We start from the raw sequence: 11,447 nt of genomic DNA on the forward strand, positions 1-11,447 counted from the left end.
AGAACTAAAGAGCATTCAGAATATGTAATGATAAAAATGCTTGGTTTGCCAGGGAGCATAGGAGTCATCAGGATATACAGAACAGAACCAAAATATGTAAATGTTTCTACAAAGCCAACTAGATAATGAAAAATCTTTCAGAATTTGAATGATCTAGTATAGAAAAAAAATCACCACGGACAGGAGATTTTCATTTGATGTAAGATATATACAACTTAACATCATAAAAATGGGATAATATATTGTTTTCTTCTTTGTCTTGGGAATTTTATGAACTTGGTTGCATAGTAGGTCAGAAAGAAAATTTTGCTACATTTAAAAAAATGACTTTATAAGTCATTCTATGGCTACATAGCCCCTGATGAATTTTTCCTCCCTGGTACTGGGGATCGAACTCAGGACCTTGCCCATGAGAGGCAGGCACACCACCTCTGAGCTTAAACCCCCATCCCCTAGAAAGATAAAAAAGTTGGTGAAAATCCTCACTATTTGAAAAGAATTTCCTACATAAGAACTTCCTATACAAGTACACGACTCAGGAAGTTGGAAAACATTCACACCATAACTGTACAGACACACTTCATTTTGATTCACTTCACAGATACAGCTTTATTGTAACCCACTGAAGGTGTGAGGCATCCCTATATTGAGCAAATGTCTGGTGCCCTTTGTCCCTACCTCGTGTACTCACTTTGTCACATTTTGATAATCCTGACAACATTTCAAACATTTCTATTACTGCTGTATCTGTTAGGACGATCTGTACTCTTTCACATTACTATTGTAATTGTTTTGGCACTGCAGACTGCACCCATGTAGCTGGCGAGCACTGCGTGTGTTCCCAGGGCCACACCGACTGGTCCCTTGTCCGGTCCTCCTGCTTTTCCTTGGCCTCTCTATGTCTGGAGATACAAGTAACAATGCCACAGTGTCCTCTCAGTGTTCCAGTGAAACAGCCACACATCTCCGACTAAAGTCCGAACTAGACGGGATTCAGATTTGCAAGGAAGGCATGTGGAGACCCACGTCAGGCTGAAACTTAGGCCTCTAAGGAATGGTTTTGGGAGGAAATCGAGTATTCCCCCAGGGAACACATGAATGACAAGGAAACAGCCTTACTGCTGGTATGGAGCCAGTTCCAGTGGGCTGGACGGACCAGACCACCTCCCTATGCCAAGGCCTCATCTGGAGCAAGGCCCTGACCTTCAGCAGCGCGGTGAGGCTGAGAGGTGAGGAAGCTGCAGCGGAAGAGTGTGAAGCTGGTGGAGATTGGCTCAGGAGGTTTAAGGAAAGAAACTGTCTCCATCAGGGAACAATGCACCTGGTCACCCAGAGGCTCTAGTACAGATGAGCAAAGATTACTGTTGTTTTCACACCTGCTAATGCAACGTCCATTCTGTGGCCCATGGATCAAGGAGCCATTTTAACCTTCAAGTCTTATTATTTAAGAAATAGATTTGGTAAGACTACAGCTACCATAGATAGTGATTCTTCTGCTGAATCAAGGTAAAGTAAATTACAATCCTTCTTGACAGCATTCACTGTTCTCAACCTTCAACAGACACCACCCTGATCAGCCAGAATCCATCAAGACTTCCAGTACCAGAAAGATTATGGTTTTCTGAAGGCTCAAGTGACTATTAGTATTTAAATGAAGTATTTTAAATGAAGGTCTGTACACTGATTTTGGACATAATGCTACTGCATACCCAATAAACTCCAGCATAGTATAAATATATATAACTTTTATATGCACTGGGAAACTAAAAACTTTATGATACCTGCTCTTTTTAATGATCTGCAATTAAATCTACAATCTCTCTCAGGTTTGCATGTATTTAAAAAGTGCTTGCCTTAAGACCTGCAAGAACGTACATACTAAGGACTTACACACTGAGTATTCACAATAAGAACTTTTCAAATACCAACAGTAAAACCAGAGGTAAAAGCCAATTAAATGAAACACAAATAAAAAATTATACAAAAAATGTCATAGTTAATAAAAAAGACCCATCAAGCAACCCTTTGTCTATTAAAATACAAAACCACCTAAGCAAAAGCACCCAAGAATAAAGTTTGGACAGGAGACTGAACCCCAGATAGTAAACTACACATCGGGATGATTGCCTTAAAGCATGTAAATGGGCCAAAATTGTTCTGAGAAAAAAAACGCAAAAGTGGGAGGCAGAGTCCTACAGAAGTCACTGGAAGGGTGAAAAACCCCTATTAGATAAAACAAGTATCAGATCTAGATAGTTTTTCTAGCTGAGTTCTATTAGAATTTCAAGAATATAATTCTGATTTAATTCCACTGATATTACTAGAAAAATGGAGATTCTGCAATTGTCTCGAAGCCTTGTAATTTTCATACCAAAACCAGAGAATGGTAGAAATCCTAGCTCTCCACCTACTCTACACAGCCACAGTTCAGTATCACTTATGGACACAGATGTTCAGCTGAAGAAAAAAGTAGCAAGTCATTTCCAGCTACTTACATAAGCCATCATCACACTCAATTTTGGGACATTTTCATCACTTTGGAGAGAAACCTTGTGCTTATTCATTGTCACACCCTCTCTTTCCCCTGGTAACTATTAATCTTTCTATGAATCTGTTTTAGCAATGTATATATGTGATCTTTAAAGATTAGTCTTTCCCTTAGCAGTGTTTTCCACATTTGTTGTAGCCTGTTACTCTGACTTTTAAAGCTCTCATAAGGTCTAAAGTTAGCTACTTCCTGCCTGTCCTCAGACTGTCCTGCACCCATCCTCATGCGCACAGATTTTTGGCTACCTTTGTAGTTTTCAGATCAAGGAAAACTAGACTGGACTGCCAAACATTCACTGTATTATTTCAGTGTTTAGAGATAAAGCAACGTGGTGAAGACCAACGATTTTATAAATGGCCAGCTTCCCATATAATTCAGTTTTATCTTGAGCTAAAACAGGCCTTGGATTTTTCTAGGATAATCCCAGTTGCTAAACCTGTGCCCTCTGCTCCCTTTGGGCACACGTGTGGGACACTGCGTCCCGTGGGCTGGTATGGAAGATAGCACCACATGGTTATTCTCTCCCCTACTCTCCAGGAGAGCGAGGAAGAACTCTACTCCTCCTGTCGCCAGCTGCGGAGACGGCAAGAAGAGCTAAACAATCAGCTATTTCTGTATGACACACATCAGAACTTGCGCAGTGCCAACCGGGATGCCCTGGTCAAAGAGTTCAACGTCAATGAGAACCAGCTTCAGCTGTACCAGGAGAAGTGCAACCGAAGGTAGGCTAGCCACTCTCACTTGCTGCTGGTCATAGGGCAAAACTTTAGGAAGCCCCAGCCTACCCATACTTTCTTTAGAAATTCTTCTGTACCTTTGATTATGGTTCTTCTCTCTGCTCTATAAACAAACTTATCACCACAAGCACCTTCTACTCCCTAAACAGAACTCTCCTCTATAGGCCATTTCAATGTAACAGTGAAAATAGATCATTTTTTTGTTATTGTGCTGGGGATGGAACCCAGGGCCTCATGGATGCTAGGCAAATGCTCTACCACTGCTACATCACAGTCCAATGACCATTGATTTTTAAGGAATCCTACTTGAGTCCCTAAGAATGCAATAGGCTGGTAGCAGGAGACTGGAGAGCAGGGAGATCCCCCTGAACGAGGGAGGCTCCTGGCTGTGCCAAGTCAGGTGACGGGCTAGAAGGGCATCCATGGATACCTCACACAGTATGCTAGGGAGCAATCAAGCATCCATTATCTGGGTGCAGATGCTAACGGCAGCCTCCAAGGGCAGCTCTTCCCCACAGTATTTTCACTGTGCCGCTGCTCCCCCTTTTTAGCAACAAGATGGTTGAACCTCTCTCAGTTGCAGTGTCTTGTAGGAGCTCAGAGCACCTCCTCTGACCCTCAGCCCCATGCCACCCAGGCACACATGACCCCAAATGTTCCAGGGTTCTGCAGAGTCTGTATCATCTGCCCTGCTGGTGATGGTGAAGTCTGTTTCATTTCAGGTTGCGAGAGAAGAGAGTCAGCAACAGCAAGTTCTACTCTTAGAAGCCAGTGTACACATATAAGGGTGTGGTGTGTGCATGTGTGTTACACAGAGGACTGTGCTCTGTTCAATCCCCTGTAAGAGGCTACTGTGTGACATCACCCTCTCCAAGTCTGCCACCAAGATGACATCCGTGAAGATGCCCCAAAGGGCACAAGTTGGGTTAACTTCCTGTTAATATTTGCACCTGGGACAATTTCTTAACTTATATTCTTCATAGAGGACCCCAAAAATGTGTTCCTCGTGTTTGGCCTCTCATGTTCCAAACTTCATTGAATAAAAACAACAGAATTCTCATTTAGTTAAGCCTTTTATGCATGGCCTATATGCTGTATAGGATTTTTTTTTGATGATACAACATGTACGATATGAAAGCCCTTATGTCCTTTGCAGCTACTTATGATGAGAAACTTTAGAGATCAATTTAGAAATGTACAAGGGGATATGATAGCCAGATTTTCAAAATTCACTTAAGAGGTATCTGAGCCTAACATTTTAAGATTGCTGATCTAGGGCCACTAAATGATGAATTGTATCTAGAAGGGATCCTAATCCTTTTTATTTTAAAAACCTGTAACTTCACCATTAACTTGTATAACACTGAACTTTCAGGAAAATCTAAAAGCCATGTCCTAGACAGTGTAAAGTTAGAATTGTATTCAGAAATATAAAAATTACAAAACTGGCATTTAAAAAACTACTCAGCGATTTGTCCTTGGTTTTTAATTTTCAAAAGATAACCTTGAAGAGAGATTCTACACTGGTCCTATCTTAGACATTTCCACATTTCTTCTTTTAGACTTGTTTCTAGACTTTCAAAAGCTGCACTTTTAGCTTTATTAGTAAGGTGTAATTTATTTTTATGTAAATAGGATGTGCTTATGTGTACATAGAGAATTATGTGAATGAGTCACACAGATGGTGGCTGTTGATATGAAGACTAAACAGCTGTATCAAATTTGAAAAAATAAAAATTTTGTCTGGATGAATACAGCAATCTTCCCAGAACTTTTTGTTTTTAAACTGCTGTTCATTTTTATGGTTTGGAATGAAACAAAGATGTAATTCAGCCAGGAGATAGATACGGTTACAATTCTTCTTAAAAATAGATTTCTGGTAGCTCAGTGACAGCACTTGCCTAGCATGAATGAGGCTCTGGGTTTGATTTCCAGTATCTGAGAAAAAACATAAGTGAATAAAAATATTGTCTTTATTCTACATATCACATGCAAGTCCTTTCAGCAAAACTGTATAGAAACCCAGACTTCTGAAATAAATACACGACTGCATTCATGAGGAATGTTCAGGGATGGGAGGAGCAGCGAGGCTGCTAGAATCTTCTGTGTTTCTCAGGAAGGTGACAGCATACACTAGCACCATCAGTCACTTTGCTTTCTTACCAATAGTCCCCGGCACACAGGAAGCCATGTTGTACGGCCTATGACAGTCCCATTCCTGACTGCCAGCCATCAGAGCTTCTGTCCAAGACTTCAAAACATCCTAGGGCAAACCTCTGCAGTGGAAGTGGACACGGAATAGAAAAAAGCAGAGGAAATTAGAATGGCTAAGTGATCATTGGAAGAAATGGATTTGGCCAGATGCAAGGATGTAAAATGAACGTACATCAACTTTAACTTAGGAGTTAACACAGAGACCAAAAAATGTTGCAGTTGGTTCAAAGGAGGGTTTAAAGAACAATACACAGACAGGCTAATAGCTGTCCAGATCTTCTATTTCTGTAGGGTCTCTACATCTTTCATTGTGTGAGTTATTCTTGTGATTCCTGTCCAGGAGATGGAATTTGTGTCCTGGGATGGTTCAGTGGATCACTGCCTTGTGGATACTGTCCACTAGTTTTGCCTTAAAAAAAATCTAGTGAGAAAATTTAAGTCAGTATCACCACTGGATTTGAAATCTGACCCCCACCTTGATCCAGTTAGGGAAGCAAGTCATGAAGCAAGCAGACATGGAAAGGACAAGGATCTTTTTTGGAAGAGATGAGTCAGGAGGTCCTGGTCACCAGCCTGGGTGACTGGTGCCTATCTCGAATTCCTTGGACCAGGTAATACTGAGTGTCACATATCGTTTATCCCTCGGGAGGTATGTAGGCTTTGTCATTCCTTCTTTGTCTTGAGGCCTGACCTTCAACCAATGTGCCTCCAGCCACAGATGGGATGTGTTCTTATTTTCTGCACTAACTCCTTCCCGGCTCAGCCCTGTCTCACTGCCTATAATATCTCTACTTAACTTAGCCGTCTGTAATAATAAAGTATTCACTCATTATTTATAAGGGAAAGGGAAAATTAAAACCCTGAACTGTTAGTGTTACCATGGAATGGGCAGATGTAGTCCAGTCTTATATACAAGGGGGAAGGGATTGCCAGGTGGACACCCAGTAGTAGCAAGGGGCAAGAAGCTATCGTCATTGAAGGTCACAGGAAGTGGTGCTCAGGGCAGGTCTGAACTGCGGTGCAAAAAAAGCAAAAGTACTGCACACAGGTCATGGGACATGGAAACAGGAGCTGTAGCAACCCCCGTAAATCAGGCTTAGGCAATTGAAAGGATAAGTATCGCAATCCAGGGGCCGTCCTCTGAATCCCGGGGTATGTTGGACAGGAATGATTGACAGGGTGCTGTGGTATCTCAGGAAGTCTCAACACACGTCTGTCCCAGAATTCACTCTGATCTAATTATGTTAGTGACATGTAGCACATATTTACAAACCCTTCATGAGGCGGGAGCAGGGTGAAGGTGACAGTCAGGTTGGGTGTTCAACACCCACGTGCTGGCGCCTAGAACATCAGAGGTCTCCTGGGTTTTGTTCTTTTCTTTGCCTCTCTTGGGACAATGGAAGGAGGAGTGGGCATAGAGTACTGCTTAGAATTAAATGGACAGAAGGGAGTGACTTCCTTAGCTCCACTGATTCTAACTGTACTAGTACTACTGTGCCTTTATTAGAGTGGCAGAAATTAAAAAGCCTAATGATGCTAAGTGTTGACAAGAACGTAGAGCACATGGCACGCTGGTGGTTGTGTAAATTGGTACAAAGGACATTATAAACAAGTTTAACACTCTCTACTGAAGTTAAGCATCTACATACCCTAAAACCCGCAGCTCTACTTCTAAGCATGTTCCTAATGTGGAGGCATGTACATTCACCAAAACACAGGTACAGGAGTGTTCATAAAGGAGCCTTATATGTCCACAACTAAAGCGTGGGTAAATTATGTGTATTGGCTCAGTGGAGCGCTATACAGCCACGACTAATGACTGAGTTACAACTACATTTAACTGCATGGGTCACATCAGTACGAGCTGAGTTAAAGAAGCCAGATATACACACAAATGCAACAAAGGAAGAAGCAGAACTATATAAATTAACATACAGTGGAGGTAAAATGTGGGATGTTCGTGAGATGGAAGGATACAGGGTGGTAACACAGCACATTTATGTAACGTTGTGGAAACATTATTAACAGGATACATTCGTACAATGTAATAGGAGAAAGAATACAGAACAGTGCTACCTGCTGAAATAATTTATATACATTCATAAAATCCCAAATTAAGAAGACACAAACAAGCACACAAGACATTATACATTGCCTTATAGCAAACGGCTGGACAGAGGGGTAAAGGGATAGAAACAGAGGGAGGGAAACGTCTCCAAATCAAGATGGGTTTTGAGTAAGAGCGTGGAGGGACTTCAGTCAGAAGTGGAGGGACTGCAGCGGGGACAGGGATCTCTGGCTGTGTCGCCCCCTTCATTTCTTTTTTAAAGACTGGAAGCATTGCTCTGCCTGGTACGAAAGCAAAAGAAGGCCTGTGCTGTCAAAAAGGGATACAGCCATATTCAGACTTCCTGCGTGGCGGATCAGAGGAATACACAAGTAACAATGAGGCGGAGAGGAGCAGGGCGGGTGTCGGGGGAGGAAGGAAGGGGAGAATAAGCAAGGTGGGGAGGGAGCAGAAGAGAAGAGAGAGGTGGGGAGGGAGGAACTGAAATAAACAGCGCAAAATGCAAGCAACTGATAGTTCTGGGTAACAAGAAGAGGTTGTTATCTGGTTCTTTCCATTTTTGTTTTCAATAAAAGGAGAGGAAGGAAAAATGAAGTTAATATAAAAAGATACACCAGGAAAATTTTAATAAAAGCAAAGCCGCCGTGGCACTGTTAATATCAGGCAAATTATAATTCAAGGTAGATTTTCCCTAAGCACCAACGAACTGTGAAGACCCCCAGCCCTTATATGGCTTGCAGTGTAGCTCTGAGAATCACACAGTTGGCTGGGGGCGGGACAGCAGTTTCACAACTACACTGACGGACGGAGAGCTCTCCCTCAGAAAACTGCAAAGGAAGAAAACACCAGGCAAGGCCAAGGCACATGTGAGTGACACAGGCCCGGTCAGGTGCACACCACCATCTCACCAATGGGAGCTGAAGTGTGAACTCAGAGTGCACGAATTCTGTTCAAGTGCAGCACATTCGTGTGTACCGACCGGACACCAGGGCAGGGAAGGGGAGTCCACTGTGATCGCTCTAATGCATTACTGCCCAGAGAGTCCCGCAAAGATACCCCCAGAAGTTCTTACGCTTGATAATCTTAAAAGCTATTTCTAAAATATTTTTAGGCTAAGTGGAAGGGACAAAACTTCTGCACAGAAAAACTAGTTTTAAAAGCACTTACTGAAAAATAAGAAAAACTGAAAATAAATGAGCTCAGCTTTAATTTAAAGCTAGTAAAACCCCCTCAAAATACATACACATGAAAGAAATTTCTGAAATAGAGGACTAAAACCTAAAAGATTTGATAAATGGTTCTTTGTAAAAAACACCAATAAAAAAATGACAAAAGAGAAAGAAAAGAAAGCACAAATGAACAACGCCAAGAATAAAAAAGATGAGCAGCCATTGAGTGGAGATTTAAAAAGAAAGGGAAAAACTATTCTTAACTTTATATGAAGACATTTGGAGCTGGGGAAAGTAGGTAATATTTCGTTAAAATAAAACTACTAAAGATGACCAATCGAGTTATCACCAAAGAAGTGGAAATGGTGGCCAACGACTTGCTTCCTAGAAGGCATCAGAGCCGGAAGGTTTTACGAACAACTTCTACAAAACAGCCAAGAGAAAACAAAGTTATACAAAAGAGTAGGTCTCCGGAAAAAGCCGATCTCTAGAACTCATTCCTCCAGTGTGACTGAAACTTCCTCTCCACGGAGGGGCGACTCCCCAGTTCTCCTCCCCTAGGCATCACATTCCACTTTCCACCTCTGCGATGAGTTTGATACCTGTGTCCGTGGAATCACAAGTTACTGTTTGTCTTTCTGTAACTGGCCTTATTTTGCTCAGCATAGTACCTGTGAAATCCATCCATGTTATGCCACATAACAGGACTGCTTGTTGGTGGCTTAATATGCCACTGCATGTCTATGCCACGTTCCCCCGTCCATCTCTCCACGGACATAGAGAGGTACGTGTGAATAATGACTTGGCTGATGTTAACGATGCTGCAATACACATGAGAGTGCACGTATGAGATATGGTCCAAAGAGACAGTGAATGCTTACATTAAGAAAACTTTATTACAGTGAAAGACACATTGCCATTCTTCTCCCTCAGAACACTCCCTACGTCATTCTCGTTACTTCCTGAAGCAGTTCTAGGAAGTTCTCCTTTGTGTCTTCATTTGTGTTGTCATGGCTGCCTCGGGGACCTGAATCAACTGAAAATGTTTCCTTTTATGGTTATTTTGAGTTTGGCGAAGAATCAGAAGTCACATGGTACCAGATCCGGTGAATGGGTGGATGAGCATACACAGCACATTTTTTAAACTTTGAAAAGATTTATTAGCACATGTTTGCAGTACAGATTTTTATTTCACAGAAATTGCTGAAAACATTTTGAATGAATTTAGGAGGACATCGAGACAGCCATGAAAGCTCAGCTACAAACACCGAGGAGGATTTTCAGAACTGCTTTAGAAATTGTCAGACACGACGGGATGAGTGTGTTTGAGCAAAGGGAAGTATTTTGAGGGGAATATGCCTTTTACTGTAATATATTCACCAAAAATGTATACACATCAGGGAAAAAACCTTGCATAAGTATTTTAACACTAAATTTATTGAGACATCATGCAATTAAAACAAGTCACCTTTGGCTTCTACAATTATAAGAGGTACTCAGAGTGGTGGCCAGTAGCATCCAGATAATGATTAGCACAGTGAACTGCTTGAAGTGTATGTACATTTTTGGCAGACTCTCTATATATTGTTTCTTTTGATCATACCCTGTATCTCTGATTCTGATTTTTTTTTTTTAATAAACACCCAGAAGTGGGATCGCTGGAACATATGGTGTTTCTGTTTTGAAGACTCTCTCACCTGATTTCCACGGTGGCCGTACCATTTTACCTTCTCACCAACAGTGCACAGGGATTCTCAGCAACACTCCTTGTACTCATTTTCCCTTAATAATTCCCATCTTTACAGGTGTTGCATGTCATTTCATTGCGGTTTTGATTTGCGTTTTTCTCATTATTCACAATGTAGAGCGTCTTTTCATGCATCTGTTGGCCATTTGAATGTTTCTCTGGAGAAACGCCTCTTCAAGTCCTTTACCTGTGAACTCTTTTTTTGCTACTGATTTGTAGGAGTTAGGTGTTTTAGATATTGTCCTCTTAGCAGATGTAGGATTTGCAAATCTTTTCTCCATTGCCTAGGTTTGCTCTTCACTCTGTGGATTGTCTCCTTTGGTGTGCGGAAGCCTTTCAGTGTCATGTAGTCCTACTGTCTATATTGGCTTTTGTTGCCTGTGCTTATGGGGGTACAACCCAGAAATCACTGCCAAGACCAGTGTCATGAATCTTTTCTTTTATGTTTCTTTCTAGGTATTCATGGCTTAGTATTGCGTTTAAATCTCTAATCAGTTTGAGTTGATTCTTGTGTGTAGTTTGTCAGAAGGGTACCATTTCATCATTTGTGGGGCTATCCTTTCCCCTCTGGGCATTGTTGCCACCCGTGGCAAAGATCAGTGGACCATAGAAGTGTGAGTTTATTTCTGGGCCCTCTAATCTGTTCCATTAATCTTTATGTCAGTACCGTTTGGTTTGGATGGTTATAGTTTTGTGATCAGGAAGTGTTGAGGTCTCCAACTTCATCCTTTGTCAAATTTGCTTTTGCTATTTGTGGTTTTGTATGAGTTTTAGGATTTTTTTGTTTTTCTAAAAATGTAATTGGGCCAGGAGTTGTGGTGCACGCCTGTAATCCCGGCACTTGGGAGGCTGAGGCAGGAGGATTGCTGTGAGTTTGAGATCAGCCTGGGCTATACAGTGAGTTCCAGGTCAGTATCAGCTACATAGTGAGACCCTGTCTCAAATATATATATATATATATATA

At 41.6% G+C, this 11,447-nt stretch overlaps 1 protein-coding gene across 3 annotated transcripts in view; it reads left to right on the top strand.

Annotated features, from left to right (window-relative positions):
• Positions 1 to 4,082, top strand: part of LOC104858279 (1-phosphatidylinositol 4,5-bisphosphate phosphodiesterase gamma-2) — an 18,097-nt gene extending 14,015 nt beyond the window's left edge. For 2 of the 3 annotated variants that reach the window (XM_033757811.1, XM_033757812.1), the window contains exons 2-3: positions 3,086 to 3,270; positions 4,008 to 4,082. In XM_033757811.1, the coding sequence (XP_033613702.1) occupies positions 3,086 to 3,270; positions 4,008 to 4,050 (228 nt within the window). In that variant the 3' untranslated portion in view covers positions 4,051 to 4,082. Of the gene's footprint in view, positions 1 to 2,970; positions 3,271 to 4,007 lie in introns of those variants that run through there. The other variant, XM_033757810.1, reaches the window with a different exon arrangement.
• The last annotated feature ends 7,365 nt before the right edge of the window (positions 4,083 to 11,447 follow it).

Source organism: Fukomys damarensis, unplaced genomic scaffold (assembly GCF_012274545.1).
Source record: "Fukomys damarensis isolate Sample0158 unplaced genomic scaffold, DMR_v1.0_HiC HiC_scaffold_32, whole genome shotgun sequence".
Lineage (NCBI taxonomy): Eukaryota > Metazoa > Chordata > Mammalia > Rodentia > Bathyergidae > Fukomys > Fukomys damarensis.